The 27,232-nt window shown below is 38.9% G+C and overlaps 1 protein-coding gene across 1 annotated transcript in view; it reads right to left on the reverse strand.

The window, feature by feature from the left end:
- The window catches only part of dnm3b (dynamin 3b), a 53,282-nt gene that overhangs the window by 23,258 nt on the left and 2,792 nt on the right, over window positions 1-27,232 (reverse strand). The window contains exons 3-15 of the mRNA XM_062994388.1: window positions 26,934-27,007; window positions 26,198-26,347; window positions 21,578-21,781; window positions 19,687-19,785; window positions 19,405-19,565; window positions 16,739-16,881; window positions 15,967-16,102; window positions 14,788-14,855; window positions 13,436-13,574; window positions 13,165-13,251; window positions 11,945-12,015; window positions 11,382-11,433; window positions 5,746-5,859 (exon numbers count right to left, since the gene is read on the reverse strand). Coding sequence (XP_062850458.1) covers window positions 5,746-5,859; window positions 11,382-11,433; window positions 11,945-12,015; window positions 13,165-13,251; window positions 13,436-13,574; window positions 14,788-14,855; window positions 15,967-16,102; window positions 16,739-16,881; window positions 19,405-19,565; window positions 19,687-19,785; window positions 21,578-21,781; window positions 26,198-26,347; window positions 26,934-27,007 — 1,498 coding nt within the window. The remainder of the gene's footprint in view (window positions 1-5,745; window positions 5,860-11,381; window positions 11,434-11,944; window positions 12,016-13,164; window positions 13,252-13,435; window positions 13,575-14,787; window positions 14,856-15,966; window positions 16,103-16,738; window positions 16,882-19,404; window positions 19,566-19,686; window positions 19,786-21,577; window positions 21,782-26,197; window positions 26,348-26,933; window positions 27,008-27,232) is intronic.

Below are 27,232 nucleotides of genomic sequence, written 5' to 3' on the forward strand. Positions count from 1 at the left end.
ATTAGACACTCCTACCTAGTTGGTCCACCTTGTAGATGTAAAGTCAGAGACTATTACTCATCTATTGCTGCTGTTTGAGTTGGTCATCTTCTAGACCTTCATCAGTGGTCACAGGACGCTGCCCACAGGGCGCTGTTGGCTGGATATATTTTTTTTGGCTGGTGGACTATTCTCAGTCCAGCAGTGACAGTGAGGTGTTTAAAAACTCCATCAGCGCTGCTGTGTCTGATCCACTCATACCAGCACAACACACACTAACACACCACCACCATGTCAGTGTCACTGCAGTGCTGAGAATGATCCACCACCCAAATAATACCTGCTCTGTAGTGGTCCTGGGAGAGTCCTGACCATTGAAGTACAGCATGAAAGGGGGCTAACAAAGCATGCAGAGAAACAGATGGACTACAGTCAGTAATTGTAGAACTACAAAGTGCTTGTATAAGATAAGATAAGATAAGATAACATTTTATTGATCCCAAAGGAAATTGCAGTTATTTATCGCACACCATGACTACGTTGTATCTCGGTGAGGCAGGGAGTGGAGTATACTCATACATACTCATACTTACTATATGGTAAGTGGAGCTGATAAAATGGACAGTGAGTGTAGTAACAAGGAGGTGGTTTTAATGTTATGGCTGATCAGTGTATATCTCTATCATTTCTGGAATCACTGGGCATTATGCAATAACACACCCTGGGCCGAATGCCAATCTATCGTAGGGCCTCAGACATAGTCGATCATGTCTGTATATAGATGCCCGCCGATGCAACTGCTGGGAATTCAAATCCTGAAACCTAATGTTATTGGAACAGAGTAATTTACCACTGTTCCACAAGTCATGAAATATTAATATGAACCAATTTAAATAATTAATTTGGTGATCTAATTTTTTGTGTTATTTAACTTTGTGTGCATGGCATGGTAATTCCTTGTTTGTGATAATTTGACCATAGCTGGTGTCTTCTCTGTGCCCATATTAACAGGGTCTTGCCAAGGTCAGGAAGAAAACTCAAACCTCATAAAGCACTAAAAACAGTCTGCCATGAACTCAAAGCTACTGGAACAAGTGAAAGCACTTACTGTTAAGCCCAGTGTTAAGTGGTAGCCTAGTGGGTAAAGCTATGGGTTACCAACTGTAAGGTTGTGAGTTTGAAACCTGGTTCTGCCATGCTGCCACTGTTAGGCCCCTTGAGCATGACCATTAACCTTCTGACCGTAGGTGCTACAACTGCTGACCCCGCCCTCTGACCCCAGCTTCCATACAAGCTGGGATTTGCAGAAAAAAGCATTTCATTGTACTGTACATGTGTATGTGTATATATAACAAATAAAGGGATTCCATCTAGCTTAGGTTATTATTATTATCATATGGCCATGGGCTTAAAGGCTCCAATGCAAAAAGCAAGGCCCTGTTTCAGGATTAGTACCTTAACTTGACTGTAAGCAATAAAAAAGTAAATCTCTTTGTTATGCGTGTATGGAAACCAGTTAGCAATCATTTCTTTCTTTCACAACAGACATGTTAGAGTTCTGGGTTAAAGAATTCCTCTGTGATAATGATTCTGGCAGCTGGTTGTTGTTAACGCCTGGTGAAAGTCCTGCCGCATTCCTGCTTCTCCTGGCGTCTGTTTACCAGCTAGGTTTTATCAACAGACCGAGAGAGTTTATTGGGTGATCTGATTTTATGATTGTTATCAGGTGAAAGTTGAACGAAGCTTGTGTAAGCTGTTTTTAAGGCTGCTGGCTGAAAGTGTATGTTAGGGTTGTTTAGCGGAGAATGTCGGAGGGCTGTTGGTTGCGCAGGGGCAGGCGTGAGGAAATAGCAATGCTGTGAAGGATTTGCTCAGAGCAAGCCGATTGGCTGCTTGTGTTTTGACATTATAAATGCTTGTTTTTCCAGCCAGTGTGAATAAGCTCTGAGCATTTGCCAGTTAACACAGAGTGAGTGTGTATTTTTCTAAGTCAGTGTGTATTTGGTAGGCAGGGTGTAGGCAGGTGTAGGCAGTCCACTTACCATATAGAAGCACTTTATAGTTCTACAATTACTGACTGTAGCCTATCTGTTTCTCTACATACTTTTTAAACCTGCTTTCACCCTGTTCTTCAATGGTCAGGACCCCCACAGGACCACCAGAGAGAAGGTTTTATTTAGATGGTGGATCATTCTCAGCACTGCAGTGACACTGACATGGTGGTGGTGTGTTAGTGTGTGTTGTGCTGGTATGAGTGGATCAGACACAATGCTGCTCACTCACTGTCCACTCTATTAGACACTCCGACCTAGTAGGTTCACCTTGTAGATGTAAAGTCAGAGACGATTGCTCATCTATTGCTGCTGTTTGAGTTGGTCATCTTCTAGACCTTCATCAGTGGTCAGAGGACGCTGCCCACGGGGTGCTGTTGACTGGATATTTTAGGTTGGTGGACTATTCTTAGTTCAGCAGTGACAGTGAAGTGTTTAAAAACTCCATCAGCACTACTGTGTCTGATCCACTCATACCAGCACAACACACACTAACACACCACCACCATGTCAGTGTCACTGCAGTGCTGAGAATGATCTACCACCCAAATAATACCTGCTCTGTAGTGGTCCTGGGAGAGTCCTGACCATTGAAGTACACCATGAATAGGGGCTAACAGAGCATGCAGAGAAACAGATGGACTACAGTCAGTAATTGTAGAACTGCAATTACAAGTGCTTCTATATGGTAAGTGGAGCTGATAAAATGGACAGTGAGCGTAGAAACAAGGAGGTGGTTTTAATGTTATGGCTGATCAGTGTATATTAGATTATTGGATTTGCAATGTATAATAAATTCAAATAATGACAATAAAATGTAAGTGAGTTACATTTTGTATTTGTATTGCCTATGTAAACTAAGAGCTGAAATACTATGATTTGGTTGCTATTGGTAGTAATGTGGTGAGTAATTGCACTCTTTCTAATTGCCTGTTATTGCATATGTTATTATTAATGATTTAATGAATGTTGGATAACTAAAATACTTGAAAATGCTTACAGAATAAATCCTATTTGCGTAATTTACTATCCAGGGTATATATCCCTATATAGAGACTAATACCAAAATGTGTGTGTGTGCAATACCAACTGGATACTTGGATTTTCTCCAGCTGTGTGAAAGACCCCAAACAAATGCTTCACATCCCAACGGGATCATAACGTAAGGAGCAAGCCTTGATAATAATACAGATTCTGATTATATAGATGTCGGTTTGGGGTCAAATTAATCAACACGGTGAAATAGTCACATTTTTTATTCAAAACAAAGACTGATTGAGTACTTGTACAGGTCCACACACCTAGAAGGATTACAAATGTTTAATCCAAAGTCAAATGATTCTAAATTCCAAAAGTCTACTGTGCATGAATTGGTTTTACAAGTGGGTCTTTCAGTGTGGTTTCTTCCTTACATATTTGCCAGCTCCTTTGTCGGCAAACCAGCCTTTATTTTGAAACCGTGACTCAACCCGTTCTGGTTTTCTGCTGGTGTATGAGGCCAGCATAGTTTGTGTCTTCTGGTAACTCAGTAGCGTTGAGGCACTTTTTGGCAGTAACAGCAGAGCTATTGTTCAGAGGCCTGTTTGGACCCACATTGGATGCAGGTTGCACCAGTTGGTGGGGCTTGTTCTGGGTTTGCTTTTTTCCTCTTTTTCGAAAACCTGGTTTTCATCAGGACTCTGACTAGTTTGCCATATTGTGACAACCAGTTTTCTGTGGTAACCCTTTTCTATCCATTTCTCTGTTGTGGGCTGTGGATGTTTTTGTGGCTTTCAGTGTTATTTTGTTTCAGTTATTTTGGCCACCTCCTTTATTTTTCTGTTACCTCTTTTTGTTTGTGGGTTTTAGTCATAGTATTGTTCTACTTTGGTTTAGCATCTTGTAGTATGGCTTCATTTTCAGTTCAGTACACCTGGCACATAAGTGTTATTGTAGCATAAATCAAAAATATTCTATGTTTTTTAGACATTTTAGCTTTTGCTTTTGATATGGCAATTGTTAATGACCAGAATGTACTCTGACATTTTTTCTAACAGCAACGAATATGAGCTGCTATAGTTAATTATCAGTAATTAGTACAAAACCAGCCTGCTATTACGTGATAGGAGGAGGATACAGTGGGTAGAGTTACCAATTAAAAAATAATACATATTTATGAATCCTTTTAATTAAACTAAAGATGTCAAAATACATACAGATTTATTTTAATATTAAAAACATTCAAATATTTTAATGTATTATTTATGTTACCACCTCCGTCTATATTCGTAATGTTACTGACAGATATATACAATAATTGTCTGTTTCAAAGGGGATCTCGGGGGAAACTAAATGACAGCTGTCACTATCCTTCGGTTTGGTAAGCGTGAGGCAGTAGTTGTGGTGTGTCTGCCTGTCTACACTTGCTGTGCAGAACATCAGGGAACCTGTACAGCAGGCACAGACAGGCAGACAGACAGCAACAAGACAGGAAATGACAGACAGATAAAGGAGACTTGCTTCAGATTCTTCTAGACAACAACACAGTACCAAATCTGTTTGCTATTTTTCTAGAACAAAGCTATTTTCAAACTGTTGGTACAAAGCTGACATTTTATTATGATGACTTTATTATAAAATGTTTATTTCATTTTATTATAATGATTTTATTATTACATTTTCATAATAATTTAATTATGAAAAATGTATTTCATTTTATTATAATGATTTAATTATGAAAATTGTATTTCATTTTATTATAATGATTTAATTATGAGAAGTTTGTCATTTTATTGTAATGATTTTATTTTTACATTTTTTATTTCATTTTATTATAATGATTTTATTATTAACTTTTATTTCATTTAACTGTAATGATTTAATTATAAAAAATTTATTTCATTTTATTATAATGATTTAATTATGAAAATTGTATTTCATTTTATTATAATGATTTAATTATGAGAAGTTTGTCATTTTATTGTAATGATTTTATTTTTACATTTTTTATTTCATTTTATTATAATGATTTTATTATTAACTTTTATTTCATTTAACTGTAATGATTTAATTATACAAATTTTATTTCATTTTATTATAATGATTTAATTATGACATTTTTATTTCATTTTATTATAATGATTTTATACACCTGTTAGCTGTGGAGGGGTTAAACACCTGAATCATTATGAAGGGTGTCCACATACTTTGATTTACTTGAGCTAATCAACTGAAATGACCTTTTAAACAATGCTACTACATGAGCTCTGATTATGACACAGCTTCACTAGAAATGGGACATTAGAAACACAGGGACCACCAGCAAGGTCAGGTGCTCTGTTACAGGCACAACCAGGAGTCATATCCATGTTGGAGTACTTGGGCTAATTCTAAACAATACATGAATGTGTAAATGCCTTCGCTCGTGTGACACATTGGCTTCATGCACTAGTCTATTAATCCAGCTCTCGAGTCCAGATCTCAACTGTGCTATCAACAAGCATGATTGGCTGTGCCTGAGGGAAGGAGGTTGATGGGGTTTATAATTGCTGCTGCAATTGCAGCCTCTGCTGGCTGGTTGGTGCCTGCACACGAGAGTGTTCAAGACTTCATGACAGTCTGCAGCTCTACTTATTCAGGACAGGCATAGTGCAGCAGTGGAGAAAGTTACAATTACAATTGAACACGACCAGATTGGGAGAAAAAAATTAATAGGAAAAGTAAAAAAGCTGCTCACCTCATCATCCTTAAACCAGGACAAGCTCTCAGCGGTCAGAACAAACCAGTACTCCTTGGCTCCTCCTTTCATGATGCTGATGTTGTTGATGGTCAGCCAGCCCTTTCGAATGACCTGATGAAGTACGAAAAAGCAAAAACTGAAAACTGACTGTGGGATAATTGAGAAGCAAAACCACTAAACTAGATCCACACCTTCTGTTATACTAATTCCTGAAAGCTGTTTGTATGACTATGAAGTGTTGTTCCAGTATTCAAATAAAATCTTTTAACACATTAATACATTTCTGTGTTTTAACCCCCAAAATGTCCATTAACAGAGTGATAAATGATAGGTATCACACAACCCACACAGAAACGGACTAATATTCAAGCAGTAGCACAAAAAAAATCCTAAAAACTGTCTGCTGGATTGAAATGATTAACTGCCATCGTTTTAGCTGAACATTTTTTTCTTGACATGTTGTGACTCTATAGTTATATGAAAACACAAAGCACAATTTAGAGCAGAGAAGCTTAGAGCATTCAGAGGAAACGTAGGTGGACGTGGAAAGAACATGACAAATGCCCTATAAAAAGTTACTGGAGGCAGGGATCAAACCCAGTTCCCCAGAAGCTACGTTTCTGTGTATTTTGAATACCAGAGCTTTGACACTTAAATTTAATAATTAAATTTAATGTTTAATTATTTTAGACACAAACATTGAAAAGTTTCGAATAAATTGTAATATAAAATATAAATAATATAATATAATATATTATATATATAAGTATTAAAATATAAAATATAAATACAGTGTATCACAAAAGTGAGTACACATCTCACATTTCTGCAATTATTTTATTATATCTTTTCATGGGACAACACTATAGACATGAAACTTGGATATAAGTTAGAGTAGTCAGTGTAGAACTTGTATAGCAGTGTAGATTTACTGTCTTCTGAAAATAACTCAACACACAGCCATTAATGTCTAAATGGCTGGCAACATAAGTGAGTACACCCCACAGTGAACATGTCCAAATTGTGCCCAAAGTGTCAATATTTTGTGTGACCACCATTATTATCCAGCACTGCCTTAACCCTCCTGGGCATGGAATTCACCAGAGCTGCACAGGTTGCTACTGGAATCCTCTTCCACTCCTCCATGATGACATCACGGAGCTGGTGGATGTTAGACACCTTGAACTCCTCCACCTTCCACTTGAGGATGCGCCACAGGTGCTCAATTGGGTTTAGTCCATCACCTTTACCTTCAGCTTCCTCAGCAAGGCAGTTGTCATCTTGGAGGTTGTGTTTGGGGTCGTTATCCTGTTGGAAAACTGCCATGAGGCCCAGTTTTCGAAGGGAGGGGATCATGCTCTGTTTCAGAATGTCATAGTACATGTTGGAATTCATGTTTCCCTCAATGAACTGCAGCTCCCCAGTGCCAGCAACACTCATGCAGCCCAAGACCATGATGCTACCACCACCATGCTTGACTGTAGGCAAGATACAGTTGTCTTGGTACTTCTCACCAGGGCGCCGCCACACATGCTGGACACCATCTGAGCCAAACAAGTTTATCTTGGTCTCGTCAGACCACAGGGCATTCCAGTAATCCATGTTCTTGGACTGCTTGTCTTCAGCAAACTGTTTGCGGGCTTTCTTGTGCGTCAGCTTCCTTCTGGGATGACGACCATGCAGACCGAGTTGATGCAGTGTGCGGCGTATGGTCTGAGCACTGACAGGCTGACCTCCCACATCTTCAACCTCTGCAGCAATGCTGGCAGCACTCATGTGTCTATTTTTTAAAGCCAACCTCTGGATATGACGCCGAACACGTGGACTCAACTTCTTTGGTCGACCCTGGCGAAGCCTGTTCCGAGTGGAACCTGTCCTGGAAAACTGCTGTATGACCTTGGCCACCATGCTGTAGCTCAGTTTCAGGGTGTTAGCAATCTTCTTATAGCCCAGGCCATCTTTGTGGAGAGCAACAATTCTATTTCTCACATCCTCAGAGAGTTCTTTGCCATGAGGTGCCATGTTGAATATCCAGTGGCCAGTATGAGAGAATTGTACCCAAAACACCAAATTTAACAGCCCTGCTCCCCATTTACACCTGGGACCTTGACACATGACACCAGGGAGGGACAACGACACTTTTGGGCACAATTTGGACATGTTCACTGTGGGGTGTACTCACTTATGTTTCCAGCTATTTAGACATTAATGGCTGTGTGTTGAGTTATTTTCAGAAGACAGTAAATATACACTGCTATACAAGCTGTACACTGACTACTCTAAGTTATATCCAAGTTTCATGTCTATAGTGTTGTCCCATGAAAAGATATAATGAAATATTTGCAGAAATGTGAGGGGTGTACTCACTTTTGTGATACACTGTATATAAAAAATATAAATAAAATAATAAACTTATAATAACATTTATAATAATAATAAATTGTAACAACAATAGCAACAATAATAAATTGTAATAATAATAATACAAATAAATTGTAATTATATTATTATTAATTATAATACATTGTAATAACAACAATGGTAACAATAATAAATAATAATAATAAAGATAAACTGTAATTATATTATTATTAATAATAATACATTGTAACAAAACAATAATAGTAACAATAAATAATAAATGTAAATAAATAAATAATAAATAAAGATAAATGTAATTATACTATTATTAATAATTATACTATTATTAATAGTAATTATACTATTAATAGTAACATTATACATTATATTATTATATTATTGTAATAACAATAATAGTAACAACAATTAAAATGATAATAAAGATAAATTGTAATATTATTATTATTACAAAAAATATAATAATAACAATAATAAATTGTAATAATAATAATAATAATAATAATACATTGTAATTATAACAATGATGATTAAAATTAAATAAAAACCAAAAAAGACACCAACTGGATGTAATTTTAATGAGCAATACTGGTACAGGTCAATAACTTGGCTTAACCAGTATCTTAGGCTCTGAGTTTAAACAGACATTACTCGTACGTACCTGGATATCCTGTCAGAGCCGAAACAGCCGATATCCATAAACAAGGACATGCTTGGGGATGACTCTCTCATCAAGAGGGGTTGGGGGTGAAAAAAAAGATGCTGGGCATGATAAAATAAAACAATTCATGAAAACATAACAGGATTTAGGAGTGGGTGATACGGATGAATGGCAGAGCCAGGATTGAAGTTACAACCTTCTGATTGATAGCCCAAAGCTATACCCTTTCGGTGAGCACTGTCCCTTGTATAAGTCCCATATGTTCCCTGTGCAGTAGCTCTTTTGCAGAGAAAAACAGCTTGTTATCCAGTATCTCTTACTGTACTATGTACCATGTTTCCCAATCAATCCTGACCGTACTTCTAGTCTTTGCTGCTAAAAATAATCTCTATAGCCACGCCTTGGGTATGATTGATCCATAAACATTTCACTGTCACAGCCACTCAGTCAGAGTAAATGTAGTCATAAAAACTACTGTGTAATAATAAATTAGTCATAAAATAGTCTGCACACTTGGATGTTAAGACACTGGAGTATCTGGACACTGATCAGCTTAATCAATCAACTCTAGGGATGTAATGATACACTCTACCCACAATGTGATGCGATTCACAATACTGGGTTCACAATAATGGGACCACCACCATCTTCCTCCTTTGTCACACCAACCACCTGCATGTCCTCCCTCATTGCATCCATAAACCTCCTCTTTGGCCATCCTCTCCTCCTCAGCACTTTCTCCTAATAGCACTCTCATCCCTCCTCTGCACATGCTCAGACCATCTCAATCTGGCCTCTCTAACTTTGTCCTTAAAACATTATACCTGTGCCATCACTCTAACAAACACGATCCTAATCTTGTTCATCCTCTTCACACCCAATGAGAACCTCATCTCTGCAACCTCCAGCTCTCTCTGGTCTTTTTGTTAGGCATACATTAATACAGACTATAAAAATGATCAGAATTCATTTAAATGAACCACATGGCACTTTATAACTGCTCAAAATGCCTATAAATGAATTTAATTATTCTATTATAGTCTTGTAATGAGACATTTAGGACATATTTATCTTTATTTAGAATGTCATTTTGGCCAATAAATAAATGTTAACAGATAGAACTGCTAAGTAGGGTACTGATTGTAATCAAGAAAATGTCATGTTAATATTTAAATTATAAATATCAGTTATATCACCCACTCCTAAATAAAAGCATAAATTATAGCACAGAAACCAGCTGCAGAACTACAGATCAACAAAACAGAGACTCAAATCAATAAAACACATAATAATATATTTGCATGTCTTAAAAACTAAAACTTGGCATTTAAACAAACAAAAAAACTGCATAAGCTACCAAGTATAACAAAGTGAAACAACGATAATAAAGAAATGGAGGTAAAAATGAACCTTTGCTTGTCAGCAACATTTAAAAGTTCATTTTTTGTACATTAAGAATGTTTTTTACATGGTAATTTACATATAAACCATGTAAGGTATACAACAGTGTATAATACATCTTAAGTGATACTCAAATACACAATGTGCACTTCCCTATATATATATTCCCTATTTATATATATGGTGTACATCCCTAAAAATACACCATATGGCCAAAAGTGTACAGACACCAGACCATAGACTTGATGGGCATCAATACAATGTTGACCCATCCCATCTTTTTGGCCATAACAGTCATCACTCATCTGGAAAGTCTTGCCATTAGATTTTGGTGTGTGTCTGTGGGAAATTGTGCTCATATAATCAAAAAAGCATGTGAGAAGTCTGACTCTGATATTAGACTGAAAGGCAATCATACTGGAACAGGGGGAAAAGCTTTTCCCAGGCTGTTGAATTCTTTTAAGTATATTATGTATTTCATACACCGACCAGGCATAACATTATGACCACAGAAAGGTGAAGTGAATAACACTGAATATCTCTTCATTACGGCACCTGTTAGTGGGTGGGATATATTAGGCAGCAAGTGAACATTTTACCCTCAAAGTTGATGTGTTAGAAGCAGGAAAAATGGATAAGTGTAAGGATTTGAGCGAGTTTGACAAGGGCCAACTTGTGATGGCTAGACGACTGGGTCAGAGCATCTCCAAACTGCAGCTCTTCTGGGGTATTCTCTGTCTGCAGTGGTCAGTATCTATCAGAAGTGGTCCAAGGAAGGAACAGTGGTAAACCGGCGACAGGGTCATGGGCGGCCAAGGCTCAATGATGCACGTGGGGAGCGAAGGCTGGCCCGAGCTATTGTAGCTCAAATTATTGAAGAAGTTAATGCTGGGTCTGATAGAAAGGTGTCAGAATACACAGTGCGTCGCAGTTGCAGGGCTGTTTTGGCAGCAAAAGGGAGACCAACACAATATTAGGAAGGTGGTCATAATGCTATGCCTGTTATGCTGGATCATCATAAGTGTGGCTGAAACACCTGAACTTGATAAACAAGTATGGGGGGAATACTTTTGGCCATATAGTGTACATACTAAAGGTGCAATTTAATATTTATACCTCTGAGAGTGTGTATGTACTATGTGGCATACACAAATAACACACATGCACACACACACACAAACAATTTACTAACCTGATTTCCTGCAGAACTCGTCTTGTTTGCTTGGGTGCTCCTCTGCTGTGCACTTCAAATCACAAGAATAAAAGTAAGATGATGTCCAAATATTAATAATCAATAAAAATGTTAAGAAATCATTATTATTATTATTATTATTATTATTATTATTATTATGGACAGTACTTAGAGTGGGAGGAAAAAAGTGCCAGTATTCATACTTGTTCACATATTTAGACTAGAATTAACATGACAGTACTTGTTTTGTGCTAGATTTATCAAGAAAACACTAGTGTCCCTTGGGTAATGCAGTTTATATACGTTCATTATGAATCACCCAGAACTTGATATGGAGAGGGCAAACACAGAGTAAATGCAGCTTGTAAGAAGTGCACGAAAAAATTCAAGTTATGCCAAAAAATCTAATGTACTGTTGGTACTGTGTAGCAGTGAGTACCAGCCCACTCAAATCACTGATTACATATGAATAAGAAACAGGTCGGTTAATTAAATAATTACATTTATTTCAGGGCATCACACTGGTTCTAGCTCTTTATTATGTTAAATGAAAAAATACATACTTGGCAAAGCCAATGAAGTCCTCATGATTGGTGTTGATGTAAGCAAGCTGGACATCAATCAGCAACAGAATCTGTAAAAACATCCAGAATATTCTCTTAAAATCACACAGATTTCTGATCATGGCTGTAGTTGAGCCAAGTACATTTCTATTAACTAAAATACCTGGTTTTCATACCAGAATATTTTTTTTACATCAAATACAAAAACATACCAGCACAAACTGATTGTTATAGCACAACAGTGGAAAAACAGAAGCTTTCAGTGGGTTACAACTGTGTTATTATTAACAACAGTCTTGGCTTCATGCAATTGCCATCCACTTGACGTACTGAGAGTCAAGCTGCTTTGTGAGTTCCCCTCTTTTCATGGAGCCATCTCAACCAGCCAGCAGAGTCTGCATTTGCAGCAGCAATGAGGAACCTCATCAACCTCCCTCCTTCAGACACAGCCAATAATGCCCGTTGGACACCCGGCCAGGTCGATAGCACAGCTGAGATTTAAAGTTTTATTAAAAACATTTAAGCCTTTCCCATTCACCCTTTGCCCAGTAAGGCACAGATGTTGATGGAAAAGGCTTGTCTCATAGGTTTCAATTCATGCTTCAGTGGTGTTAAGGTCAGAGCTGTGTGCAGCCCACCGATGTTCCTCCGCAACAAACTCTTATGCTCACTTTTGCCACAAAATTAAATGCATACATTTACATTTATGGCACTTATTCAAAGCAACAAGTGTGACCCATAACAAAGCTGGCAAATAGGAGTTAAGGGTCATGCTCAGGTGCCCAACAGTTTGGCAACGGTGGGGATTCAAATCAATAGTCCAGTACCTTAACTGCAGAGCCTCCGCTGCCTTATATCATTTAAATGCATTCACCACTGCACATCATTTGCTTACATTTGATTGAACTGTGTCCACATATTCAGAAAAAGAATCATTATAATGGTGGTGTTGCATGACTAAACAATAATGGATTAACTTTTACATTATTTAAAATAATAAACAAGAATTAGACACAAGCATCCTGTTCATTACTGGTTAGTTTGTGATTTGTTTTTTAACACGCAGTGGAAATGTTTTATATATTAGTGTTAAGTACAGACTGAGCTAAATGCTTGTACATGTTTACATCTGCATCTAAATGCATCCTGCACATGTGAGTTTTTTATTAACAGAAAACTGGAGTGTACAGTGTGGAGGTCCAGATGCGTGTTGGAATTACCTGGTCTTTGGCACGGCTCTCACGATCACGAATGTGTGATGTGACAATTCGCTCCGTCTCCTCCCTCAGCATGGGGAACGTACCCAGCTACAGAGATAAGAACATAACATGTACATGGATGGTAACACTTAATAACATGTACACAAGTGGTTGTTTGAGTACAAAGTTGAAATTCATTGTATTCAGTGTAAAATTTATATAAATTGACTGTAGGTATATCAAAAATGAAAACAAAAGTGATTGAATAACAGATGATTGCAGAAAACCGCACCTTATTGGCACACTGACGCACTGTATTGATGAGTTCTTGAATGACCAGGTCAATACATTTAATACAGGGTTCCTTCAGCTTCACTACCTGTTTCTTCACTATGGCCTCGAATGCCATGTCCGGAGTGAAAAGACCAGTTCTAGAAACATAAACAAAAAACAAAATGACATCAAGTGGTGCAGCCTTAACATCCATTAAAACTCTAAATGTCATTTACTTCGGAGTAAGACTTTATATTACATACTTCAGTTAGCACATAAACACAAACATGAACATACAGGTGGTGGAAAAACAATCGACAGTAAAAAGCAAAGTACTTTAGGTCACTTAATTACAACAAAAACATCTGCAGTTAATTCTATTATTTCTCACTAGTGGTGAGCTAGCGTAATAGACTGCTGTGCCACTAACAGTAGCAACGTGGCAGTTGTGAGGTTAAAACAACAACCTTCCTATCAGTAGTCTCGCACCGCTGAGCTACCACTGGCCAACAACCTTCAGCTAAACTGAGATGCTGAATGGTAGCTAGGTCTTTTTGCCCAATATTAAAGAATACATGTCTGCAAATTGGAAGCAAAGTGGCACAATGGGCAGCGCTGTTGCCTTAAAGCAGGAAAGGTCTTTGTTCGGTTCCTCTGCCGGGCGGACAGGGTCCTTTCTGCATGGTTTCTGCATGTTCTCGCTGTGTCCACATGGGTTTTTTGTGGGTGCTCTGGTTTCCTCCCACAAGTCCAAAGACAGTCAGGTTAACTGCAGTCAATTTCCTCGGCTTCTCCCCGTTAGGGGTCGCCGGTGGATCATCATCCGCATTATTGATTTGGCCCGGTTTTTACGCCGGATGCCCTTCCTGACACAACCCTCCCTATTTTTATCTACAATGCACTGGTTTGTGCATCTAAGCGGCTAGGTACCTATAGGACAATTCAGTGTCTCCAATTAGCCTAGCTGCATGTTTTTGGACTGTGGGAGGAAACCGGAGCACCCGGAGGAAACCCACGCAGACACGGGGAGAACATACAAACTCCACACAGAAAGGACCCGGACCGTCCCACCTGGGGATCGAACCCAGGACCTTCTTGCTGTGAGGTGACAGTGCTACCCACTTAGCCACCGTGCCGCCCCGTCAGGTTAACTGCAGTAAGAGCTACTAACGTGCGTGTGTGTGTGTGTATGTGTCTGCCCTGTGATGGACTGGCGACCTGTCCAGGGTGTTTTCTTCCTTTTGCCTAATACAATAAATGAATGTCTGCAGATAAATAAAGTGTGGTCAGTAACAGGGTTAAGTTGATCTACAAAACCTCCAAAATGACTTTCATCATGTTATCATACGGAGAGTGAAGTGAGGTATTTACCTGATACCATGGATGTTTTTAATAGCGTAGCTGATTTCCCGGCGCATTTCTTTGTCATCAGACTCCATCTGCAGATCATTAGACAGAACATTACAGAAAAAACACTGACAAAATGTAGCCCTAAGAAGTGTTGCTTGTGCTATTTGCTTTTGTGCTTACAAACATGACGCTGCCACAGACACACAAACACCCACTGTACATTTTAAATGGGGGTGTGAATATGTTCTCATAGCACTGTATAAAAGAAAGTGGATTTCGCACTATGGTGACACACTTTAGACCAGGGGTGCCCAATACATCGATCGCGATCTACCAGTCGATCGCACAGTGCACGCAGGAAGATCGCGCCTCACTCAAACAGGTCAATGTGATTGACATGAAATGTGGCCACTGTTTCTTTAATTTGCGGTCTGTTACCATAGCTACACCTCAGATCACCTAAAGCACCGCATATCTAGAACGTTTTCATTCAGCAGTAGCCAGCTTGCACCATTTTTGCATTTTTCCTTTTGTTACCTACACTGTTTGTGAAGATGAGTGCAAAACCAAGCACAATAAAACCAAAAATGGTTCAATTCGGGCAGGACCACTGCAAAGACGGCTGTTTCGTTCATATGTGGAAGAAGCTGATGGAGAATATTCATGTTACATACAGAAATTTTAACCCTACAATCTGACATTCATATGAAGTCACAGGCCTCTGCTGGACAATTTTGGAACCTGCTGGCTAAGGAAAATATCCAAACATAAGAAAATGTGCCACATATTTGACAGCATTTTTTGATCAACCTACTTATGTGAATCAGCCTTTTTCAACATGAAAATAATTAAGTCTAAATATGGGTCCACCCTTACTGATGAACACTTGGAAGCTGCTTGAAAATCAGTATCAGCAGCTACTGTCCAGACTACATAAACCTGACTGACAGCATTCAGTGCAAATCATCAGAATAAGGTTAGTGTGATTTTTACGTCACTTGCCCTGCAATGCTGAATATCAACAGCTTCAAAGCTTTTTTAAAAAAATGATGAGGCCACCCATTTTTAAAAAAGTAGATTGCGATGACCTGTCGACTGAAACAGTAGATCTCAAGCCACAAAAGTATGGGCACCCCTGCTTTAGACAGTCATACACAAACACACACACACACACACACACACACAAATACACACACTTGCCTTGACAAGCTCGAAAGGAAAGCGTTCATGAAAGATCCGATTGATTTTGGCTCCTCCTGACAGCTCAACGGTGTCCACCTGATCACCTGATCCTTCAATTCGCTTTTCAAAGTCCACTGCAAACTGTTGCACCATCCTGAAAGCATCCACGTTTGATGAAAGGCATATCAAACAATAACCTGCAGTATCATATTAGTTTTATAAGTATTTTCCAGGTTCCATCTGATTTTGCTTGCACACTGCAGGTCCCATCAGACATTTGATGCCCCAGGGCTCTTTTTCATTGATAGAATGAGTACCATTATTTGTCATATATACATACATACAGGTGAACAGTACAACAAAATTCTTTCTTCGCATATCCCAGCTTGTTTGGAAGCTGGGGTCAGAGCGCAGGGTCAGCCATTGTACAGCGCCCTTGGAGCAGACAGGGTTAAGGGCCTTGCTTAAGGGCCCAACAGTGGCTGCATGGCAGAACTTGGATTAGAACTCTCAGCCTTTCAGTTGATAGCCCAAAGGCCTACCCACTAGGCTACCACTGTCCCAATTGTTGTTATGCATGTCAGAAGCCATGCTGGTGTGTAACATGCAAAACCCCTTCAAGCTATCAGAGTTCAGTCAACCGTTTGCTTGCCTCTTGTGTTTTTGTTAATAACTGCAAATGTACACACATTTTTACATGTCTGGCCATATGGGTAATAAAATTCTAAAAATTTACACTTCACATTAAACATTTGCCATGTCAGTGTGTTGCACTGTGTAAAGCACTCACTGTAACAGGGCTTTAGTCTTGCGTGACGGGTCGTCTGGCCTGAAATGGCGGTATTCTTCGGCCTCCTTGTCCAGAGATAGAAGCTGAGACTGTAGTTTACTCCGGAATGCAGGCAGCGTGTCTCGAATGTGATTGGTCAGTTGCTGTGGAGATAAACAAAGTAAAATACATAAAGTACCACCAAACATAGCCATTATAGTTAAAAATAAAGCAATGATGTGTGCATTTATCCTGTGGTTAGTACCATTTTACCTAGAAGCAGACGGAGCAGCTTCTGATTCATCTAATCATGGACCAGATGGCATGAATAACAGAGCTGTGACTGGACTCAGACATTCATTGTTTTAGCAGCAGTATATTTAAGAGGAAGTGGATCATACTTGTTCATTTTGTATTATGAAATGTGCAGTGACTTAGAACAGTACTTAAAATTCTTGTGAGGTGCTTTAATAACTGGGGCTTTACAGTATGTGTCCATTCTCAATGACCCAGTGTATCATATGACATCACAAGAGATCTCCTGTATGCTAAAAGCCTACTGATTTTTCCGTCCAATTACATGTGATTATTACTCTTTTCAATCAAATACAACTGGACCCTCCCTTTAGGCTCACTGAGGCCCCCTTGGTGGGCTGCTCCTCCTTCCCGGTTGAGAACCACTGCACTATTTTTACATTTACATTTTTAGCATTTAGCAGACGCCTTTATCCAAAGCGACTTACATTACAGTTACAGTATGCAGTCAGAGCAATTCAAGTCTTTATTTATATAGCGCTTTTTACAATAGACATTGTCTCAAAGCAACTTTACAGAATCCAGGACCAACAGACCAAAACTGAGGGCAACAGTGGCAAGGAAATCTCCCTTAAAATTACAGGAAGAAACCTTGAGAGGAACCAGACTCAGCAGGGACCCATCCACCTTGGGTGATTGAGGGTTAGGGGCCTGGCTCAAGGGCCCAAAATCAGCAACCTGGCAGTGGTGGGGCTTGAACCAGTGACCTTCGGATTACTAGTCCAGTTCCTTAACCACTAGGCTACAGCTTGGCCTACGCTACTTTTCCCACCAATATCAAAACAGCTGCCGATACTGATAACTGATCCCCAAGTATCTGCTAGTAATTACTAATAAAAAAAGAGAGATACTGAGTCTACTTAATAAACTTTTAATATTTTTTTCGGCTGCTCTTGGAATACTAGGTTGATCATTCTGGTTTGTATACCTGAGCTGAAACAGATTTTACATCAAATGGCCTCCCTTACACAGTTGTCCATATTTTGAGAGATAGTGCTTGAGACCAGTTTGAGACCAGCACTAAGTGTGCACTATTCATAGAGAGAGAGAGAGAGAGAGAGAGAGAGAGAGAGTGTGCACATAAAACGTCTATTATTCCACCGGCCGCTAAGATTCAAATCCCAGACAGAAAAGTTTTAAACTTCAGTTTGTTTTGGAGATTTTGTCCTGCTGTATAACCAACTTACACTGCAGCTTCTCTTCATGAACACATAATGGTCATTTGCCACTTGACCACCCCCACATTAGCTGATCTTCCCCACAGACACTCATTCCACAGCTCATCAAGCCTCCCTACAAACAGTCCTCCTCTGCACAGACTCACGGCACTGCTTTGTATCTCTAAAATGTACTTTTACTTGCTCCTTTTTCCAGTATTATTTTTTATTTTGTAAATAGAATATCTGCACTAATGTTCTATAACCTGTTGTCCAGCGTTCCCTTCTTGGTACATACAGTATACACATTGATCAGCCATAACATTAAAATCACCTCCTTGTTTCTACACTCACTGTCCATTTTATCAGCTCCACTTAACATATAGAAGCACTTTGTAGTTCTACAATTACTGACTGTAGTCCATCTGTTTCTCTTCATATCTTTTTAGCCTGCTTTCACCCTGTTCTTCAATGGTCAGGACCACCACAGAGCAAGTATTATTTAGGTGGTGGATCATTCTCAGCACTGCAGTGACAATGACATGGTGGTGGTGTGTTAGTGTGTGTTGTGCTGGTATGAGTGGATCAGACACAGCAGCGCTGCTGGAGTTTTCAAATACCGTGTCCACTCACTGTCCACTCTATTAGACACTCCTACCTGGTTGGTCCTCCTTGTAGATGTAAAGTCAGAGACGATCGCTCATCTATTGCTGCTGTTTGAGTTGGTCATCTTCTAGACCTTCATCTGTGGTCACAGGACGCTGCCCACAGGGCGCTGTTGGCTGAATATATACTTTTGGTTGGTGGACTATTCTCAGTCCAGCAGTGACAGTGAGGTGTTTAAAAACTCCAGCAGCACTGCTGTGTCTGATCCACTCATACCAGCACAACACACACTAACACACCACCACCATGTCAGTGTCACTGCAGTGCTGAGAGTGATCCACCACCTAAATAATACCTGCACTGTGGTGGTCCTGTGGGGGTCCTGACCATTGAAGAAAAGCATGAAAGGGGGCTAACAAAGCATGCAGCGAAACAGATGGACTACAGTCAGTAATTGTAGAACTACAAAGCGCTCCTATATGATAAGTGGAGCTGATAAAATGGACAGTGTGTGTAGAACCAAGGAGGTGGTTTTAATGTTATGGCAGATCAGTGTATATAGTCCTTTTTTCTTCCTAATCACCCATCAACATCCATGTTTGATGTTACCTGGTTGAGGGTTTTTTGCAGGTGAGGTGTACCCATGCTGTCAGCCAGGTGTCTGTAGGAAGGATGAGACAGGAAGAATTTCCTCTCTGCAGCCAAAGCTGCTTTAATATCTTTTTTCCCTTCTATGTCTTTTTGGCTACGGTTCACCACACCGACATAACCTAACAACAGAAAGCAGCAGTGAGATTAGATTGAGATTACATTAGATTAGATATAGCCAAAACCCAAATAATTAAGGTTAACAGATTAGCAGAAACTAATCCTGAATATTGATCTCCTCACCTCTCCTCAGAGGAAGCAGCTTGTTCTCCAAAATATCCCTGGCATCAGTGCCCTCGTCCATCAGGTCCAGTTTAGTGATCACACCAATTGTCCTTAAACCTGGAGCAGAAAAATGACCAACTTAAAACCACTGTAATACAATTACAACATTACAGGTACAATCTGTGACATTTATATTTCTTACAGTAAAACTTCTTACATGATTTAATAAAGGTGGAGCATTTACATGCAAAGAATATTAGGACACCAGCAAGAACTATTCTTATTATTGCAATAATTTAATATAATGTGGGATTTACATGCACCTCAGTGAATGTAAACATTAGCTTACATTAGTATGTCGGTAATCAGGTTTCTCGATGTCATAACCTGTAGTAAAACTGACTTTTCAGTTAAATGGAAAATATAGTAAAATGATTTTATCATAGTACATTTAATATAACACTGGACCTCTGCCACAATTTTGGCTCATTAAGTGTCTCAGTTATTTGCGTATTTAATTACAGATATCAGTAGTTAGTAATATTAAGGCCACAGGCAGCAGTAAAAACACAGGCATTATTTTGTATTAATAAAACTATTCAGAGACGCTCGGGTGGCCCAGTGGCAAGTTACGCTAACCCACTACCACTGGGATCCAGGGTTCAAATCCTTTGCAATGCTATCAGCCAGTCGGGCATCTACATACAGAAATTATTGACTATGTCTGAGGAGGAATGGCTGAGGCACTGAAATGGACTGGAACTGCATTGCATTGCAGACCCACTGCGAACTGACCAGGATAAAAAAATGTTGGACGTGGCATTTGATAATAATTTAAATTTCATTTCATCAAAGCGTTATTCTGGTCCAGACTGCGGCGGGTCCGGTTCCACCGGGAAACACTAGACACCAGGCAGGAATACCTTGAACAGGGCGCCAATCTATTACAGAACCAATGTGTGTGTAGTTTCCTGGCCAATAGGGCTGCCATAAGAGACCGCTGTGCCACCTAAATGCCACTTAATTAATACACTTAAAGAGTGTATATATACTTTGTATTAATTATTAATGTGTCTGCAATTACACTTACATATTTACCAGACTTTAGTTAAATGCTGAATGTGTTGAATGTGAACATGTATCAAATTTTAATGAGTTGTGGTCGTATGAGCATTACACTCAGTACATGTTTTTACCCACAATGAGCTGTCCACACACCCATATGATCAGTGATAATTAGCTGTGTTATAATCAACTATGATTAGGTAAAACTGATGAAATTTCTCATATGCACATGATTCTAGCATTATCTGTAATACATAACCATAAACAGAATAAAGAAAAATAATGATTATTATAGTGCATTTAAAATAATTTTATTAGAAAAGTTCACAACTGTCAATACTTTGCACTGGTCTTTTGTTGACTCCACCCATTTCCAGTCCCTAGAATAAAAGTTTGTTTTTTTTCCACCTACTTTTGAGTTACACTAATTGCCCTGATCTGTTGCACCTGTTTTGAGTTTGTCTAGTTACCTATTTGACCCCTTTTGTGGTTGCAGACCAGTGTGCGGTATCAGAGCAGAACCGAAGCATGTACTGACCATAGCTGGACCATAGCTTTTGTATCTTTAACCAGCCCTGTAAACCTTGTCTACCACAGCCTCTTAACGAATTGATCGACCATTGCCTGTGTTTTAATGACAAGTATTTGGACTATCTTTTAAATAAATCATCACTTGTAATCAAAACGTCCTGCAAGTCCTTGTTACAACATCATTTAGGAGATGTGTAGCTCTTAAAGAGCAGATTTACTACAGAAGAACTTAAGATGTCAGATAAATTAGGTTTTGCAATCTTTCTGGTGCTGCGCAGACTTATAGTATCTTGCACACATCATGCTGACTTACCCTGAGGATCTACATCTTTTGCCAATTTGAGGGCATCTGAGTTGGCCAGGTCTGTGTTGGCGGGTGTAACAGCCAGGATGAGGCAGCTCTCTCTGCAGATAAACTGCATTATCATGTCCAGGATCTGCTGCTCGATGTCGGCGGGCTGGTCTCCCACGGGCACCTTGGTGATACCTGGCAGGTCAATCAGGGTCAGGTTCAACACTGCAAAAGAAAAACACGATTAAGTTTATTTTAATTTGTTTGTATTGTATATCAAGATCTTTGCAGCACTATTATTTAAGTTAATTGACTGCAGGACTTTGCAAAACTGTCATGTAGGACATGTTATTTTAATGCCTCATTCACATGTACATGGTAAGTAATGGTCTGTTTTTAAAATGGTAAAATTGCATATTTGTCATATATTTAAATTAGGGCTGTCAAACGATTAAAATTTTTAATCGCGATTAATCTCAGAATTTCATATAGTTAATCGCGATTAATCGCATTAAAAAAAATCTGTGTAAATGTTATAGAAAACAAGGATTTTTAAGTGAAATGTTACAATTAAAATGGTGAACACATTTTATGCTGAATGTACTTATGTTAAAAACTGCTGGGACAAGAGAAAACTGTAAGGGAGTTTTATTCACTCACATACTAGGCAGTAATACTATCCAATGGTTTGATGGACGTTTCTACACGAAGTGAGTGTGTTTTGACCCTTTGGGGCTTCCATAGTTCATGGACAACGTGCTTGACTCAGCTGTCCGGTATTCTTTACCGTAACAGAATAAGTTAATAAAGTGTTCTGCTCCCGACAACTTGTGAATATAGCGTGTATTTATTTCTTTATTATGCAAGTGCAGCTGCTACGACGCTCTTTTACATTATGTTAACAAACCGCAAATGAAAAACGGTGACATGTCCGACATTAAAACGTTTGTTTTACCAGTCAAGTCTCAACATGAACTAGAATTTGCGTTAATGGCACTATTTATCTTAATCGCGTTAAATTGAGATTGCGTTAATGCGTTATTATCGCGTTAACTTCGACAGCCCTAATTTAAATATACTCTTGTGATTCTTTTTATATTTATATTTTCTTTATTCATTTTCTCCCATTTTTCTCCCTTTTTAGCACGTCCAATTGCCCCATTGCATCATGCTTCCTCTCCACCAATGCCGATCCCTGCTCTGATTGAGGAGAACGAAGCTAACCCTCCGTACGCTGGTTCCAGTGTGTGTTTTTACCGCTGCGCCACCTGAGCGGCCTACTCTCGTGATTCTTTAGGAACAATTAAGGTTTAAGTGTTTCATCTTAAAGACATGAATATCCAATTTAATGCATTGGCCATTGGCCAAGTCATTTTCCATCAACTACCCAGCTACCCATGTTCATTTTATTAACACTGGCACACAGATAGCACTAACTATCTAAAGAATCAATTTGATCTTATTTATATAATGCAATTTAGTTTAGTTTAGTTTAGCCTTGACATGACAGTTACTAACTTGGAAGGATATGCTAGCATATCCTTCCTCTGGAACATATAAAGCCAGTCACTGCAATTTTTTGGTGTTCAGGTCAAGTTATTAACATTTGTTCACAGGATTAGTATTCCTCTCAACAAGAAAAGGAGATGTAATGGCTCTGAAGCATTTCTACATTAGCTCGCTTTCTCTTTGCATAATAGAGTTTTCCACTGCTTGATGCAGCGGTTGACTGTGTTAACTGATAACAGTTTTACAAAGTAATCCTAATCCTAAAGACACATTTAATAGTGACATTGACCAGCCGTAACATACACAGACAGATATTTATTTCTGGATTCTCCAAATATTTTCTTTGTTTTATATAAGGTAGATGGTAAATGACAATAAATATATGCAATCTTACATTGAAAAATTTTCTTTTTGAACTGAATCTCTATCTCACAAAGTTTGTCACGAAAACTCACACGAGAAGTGACGATGGCTTAATGATACCACGTCCAAAATTGCACGTCAACAATAAGACGGGTTTCCCCTCACCCCTTATCCTTCATTCTCATTGGCTGTAGTTCGACATAGCACTCGCAACCTGTTTGCAACACCTTTCACACTACACGATTTTGAGTCGGCAACTGGTCCAGATATTTAACATGCTAGTTTTTTTCTATGAGCCCCTCTAATCGAGTCGTTGAACGGTTCACACATAGCAACCGAGAGCTGATTTCCGAGCCCCGAGCGAATGCAGAGTTGCTCCAGAGCGGCCACATCTAGCGGTGACCAGTCGCCGAGCGAAAATCAGGTCAAAAATCATGTAGTGTGAACTAGGCATTAGGTGGATCCTTCTTTTATACCCAGTCCTGATTCCCTCATATGTTACCAATTCAACTGATTATTGTGGGGGGTTTTTTAAACAGTGTAACTTGAAAATTTTACAAACCATTACTCTTATATTGCAGGCTTAAGTTGGTTGGCCTAAACATTAAAAGTCATTTATTTGTACTTTTGTTACTTAAATAAAGGTTCCACTAATTGTTTTAGTGCATTTTACATTTATGTCTGTATGATTTTATTTTTTCAGAACTGAGGTGAGCAAAATGAGAGCAATTCTTCTGAAGCCAATACACATAAAAGTTCTATCCTATTAAATACTGCAGTACTCCATAATTTTCTACATTTATATACAAGGTAGTAGCATCTTCACATCTTAGATTAAGTAGAATGTGGATCAGAGAACAGTCAGGAATGTCATTTGGAGCAATTAGGTCACAAGCTGATCTGTACAAACAACTGTCTGATAGTACAAAGGACATGGAACAGTGGTCTCTTTGCAAAGAGAAGAAAAAGAATCTGAACTGGCACCTACTGCTCTAGAGAGGCAGAAAGTGACACATCCCTTAGTGTGCAGCCCAAACAGGGCAGGGCTTAAAAGGTTTGTCAGAAAATGTTGGAGAAGCAATGGAAGACTGATAATCAAAGGCCTGAAGTAGTGGGACAAATGTGACACAGTGTAACAGGATCCTCAGGGCATATGTGGCAGAAACAAATGTTAGCAGTTTTACATGATATACTAATTTTAGCTGTGTTAAGCTTTATTGGGAGAAGTAGAATTTATTTTCCTCTTTATCTTCAAGAATGATCTGCACAGCAGTTTCCTACTTCTGTCTAATAAGTAGCACAGAAGTGCAAATATGAGCAAGAATTATATGATACAATTTTTAGAAACAGTGCCCTTAGTGGCATTACTGCCTATTTAAAGTAGCGTGCTCTGGTAGAGACTGACACCAATTATGTTTAATATGCAGGCAAGGTGACTAAGCCCTGAACTAGCATTATTTATGTGTTATTCTCTGTCTTACATACTTGCTAATTAACTGCATTGTATTAGCATTATTGCATCGAAAATGAGGATTTCAAATGTCAGAAATCAAAGTGACATAACCAATGATGTTCAGTGTTCTGTTTTATTGTTTGGTGTTTGGTTATAAAAGACTAGGATGGTCTCGAATGTGTTGTGACAATGCTAACCCAAAAACTGATGGATAGCAAACCTAGTCTGTACAAAAATAAGCATTATAAAACGGATAGTTCCGGTCCTAAAATCTGATTGGCTGAGCCGCGTTCGAAGTCGTTGTAAAATCCCCGATAAACGCACACCTAGGACCACCTCACATCATTCCATATTAATACGCCACTGAATAGAAAAAATTAATGTTATTTTCGCCCTCATGTTGCCTAGCAACACTGTTAATCGAACTATTTTGCGTCGCGGAAGAATGCTTTATTGTAAGTTTATACACAATAAATACATTTATGAATTAAACATTGTTGTATTTATTATATTTTATGTTGACCGCCGTTTTATAAAAGCAATAAGCCACTCGAGACCGTACATTACTGTTATGATTTTAGCACGGGGAAAGAAGTTTTAGGCACTCCGCTTCGCGTCGTGCCAAAAACGTCATCCCCGTGCTAAAATCACAGTAATGCACGGCCTCTCGTGGCTTATTGCTTTAGCAAGCTATAGTGAACCATTGTTAGCTATAGCTATTTGGTGACGCCTTAAATTTTTGCACATTTTCAGTTGCTTGGGACAAGATACACTATATTGCCAAAAGTATTCGTTTGTCTGCCTTCACCTTCAGTGACATCCCATTCTTAATTCATAGGGTTTCATATGATGCCGGCCCACCCTTTGCAGCTATAACAGCTTCAACTCTTCTGGGCTTTCCACAAGGTTTAGGAGTGTGTTTATGGGGATTTTTGACCATTCTTTCAAAAGTGCATTTATGAGGTCAGACACTGATGTTGGACGAGAAGGCCTGGCTCGCAGTCTCCGCTCTAATTCATCCCAAAGGTTTTCTGTCAGGTTGAGGTCAGGACTCTGTGCAGGCCAGTCAAATTCTTCCACACCAAACTCGCTCATCCATGTCTTTATGGACCTTGCTTTGTGCGCAGTCATGTTGGAACAGGACGGGGCGATCCCCAAACGGTTTTCACAAAGTTGGGAGCATGACATTGTCCAAAATCTCTTGGTATGCTGAAGCATTAAGAGTTCCTTTCACTGGAACTAAGGGGCTTTTGGATTTGGATAGGTGAGTGAATACTTTTGGCAATATAGTGTATTTACAAAGAGACAGAACATACCATTTGGAGAATACACCCTCAAGTTGATGGGAACTGGAGAGATGCCCTTGTTGGCTCCAGTGACACGATCAGTCTCAGCCTCAATCTCCTGGCGCACTTCATCAAAATCTGTAAACTTCTTTCCTTTGCAGTGAAGAAACTCAGCATACTCTGAAGATTCCAACAGAAGTCATTAAACTGTATGTATCTGCATTTAACACAAACTGCATGTTTGTGTGCTCACTATAAATAATGAAATGAATAACAATATTCATCACCATTACATATAAAAATTTTAATAATACAGTAAAGCTATTACATAGGACACACGTCAAAGGGGGTGTGGTTTTCTTGATCAAACAGGGGTTGTGGAGGCGACAGGGGATTTGAAAATGACTACATTGGGAGAGAAAGGGGGAAGGGGTCCAAAAAAAAACTACTCCCCTCTGCCAAAATGATTAAACTGGTAAGAGACCCAGTACGAGTCCTGATGTTCACCCGAGTAACTGCTGAAGACCACTAGTTCTGCATCAATAATTAAGCTTCACCAAAGTACATACTTTAACAATAGTTGTTACAAAAGAGGTTCTTTTAACATGCAGCAAACAAAAGGAAAATCATCTGTATCTGTTTTTTAATATTTAGTCAAACTGATACAAATATCAGATACTGAAAATCACTATTTTGAGGATGAATACTTTTTCATATGCAATATTTTAGAAAAATACATGAAATGTTTGACAGCCGGGCTGCTTACCTGTGCTACAGTTGATGAGCTGCAGCACCAGAGGCCTACGGGTAACAATGCCAGAGCCACGGGGCAGAAAATCCCTAAAAGCATCCAATTAGAATAAACACATCAGAAAATGGAGAGAACACCCAGGATATAAATAGTACACTGGAGATCATTTTACATAAACATTAGCAGCATATTTTCATCTGGTCTGTTTTTTCCGTCTCCTACGAAAATCGATGAGTTGAAATAAAAATACATGTAAAAGGCATTAGGTTACATGCTAGACAGAGCTGAGTTAGGACTGTTGGTCTAAGGGAAAT

Source organism: Trichomycterus rosablanca, chromosome 4 (genome assembly GCF_030014385.1).
Source record: "Trichomycterus rosablanca isolate fTriRos1 chromosome 4, fTriRos1.hap1, whole genome shotgun sequence".
Taxonomy (NCBI): Eukaryota; Metazoa; Chordata; class Actinopteri; order Siluriformes; family Trichomycteridae; genus Trichomycterus; species Trichomycterus rosablanca.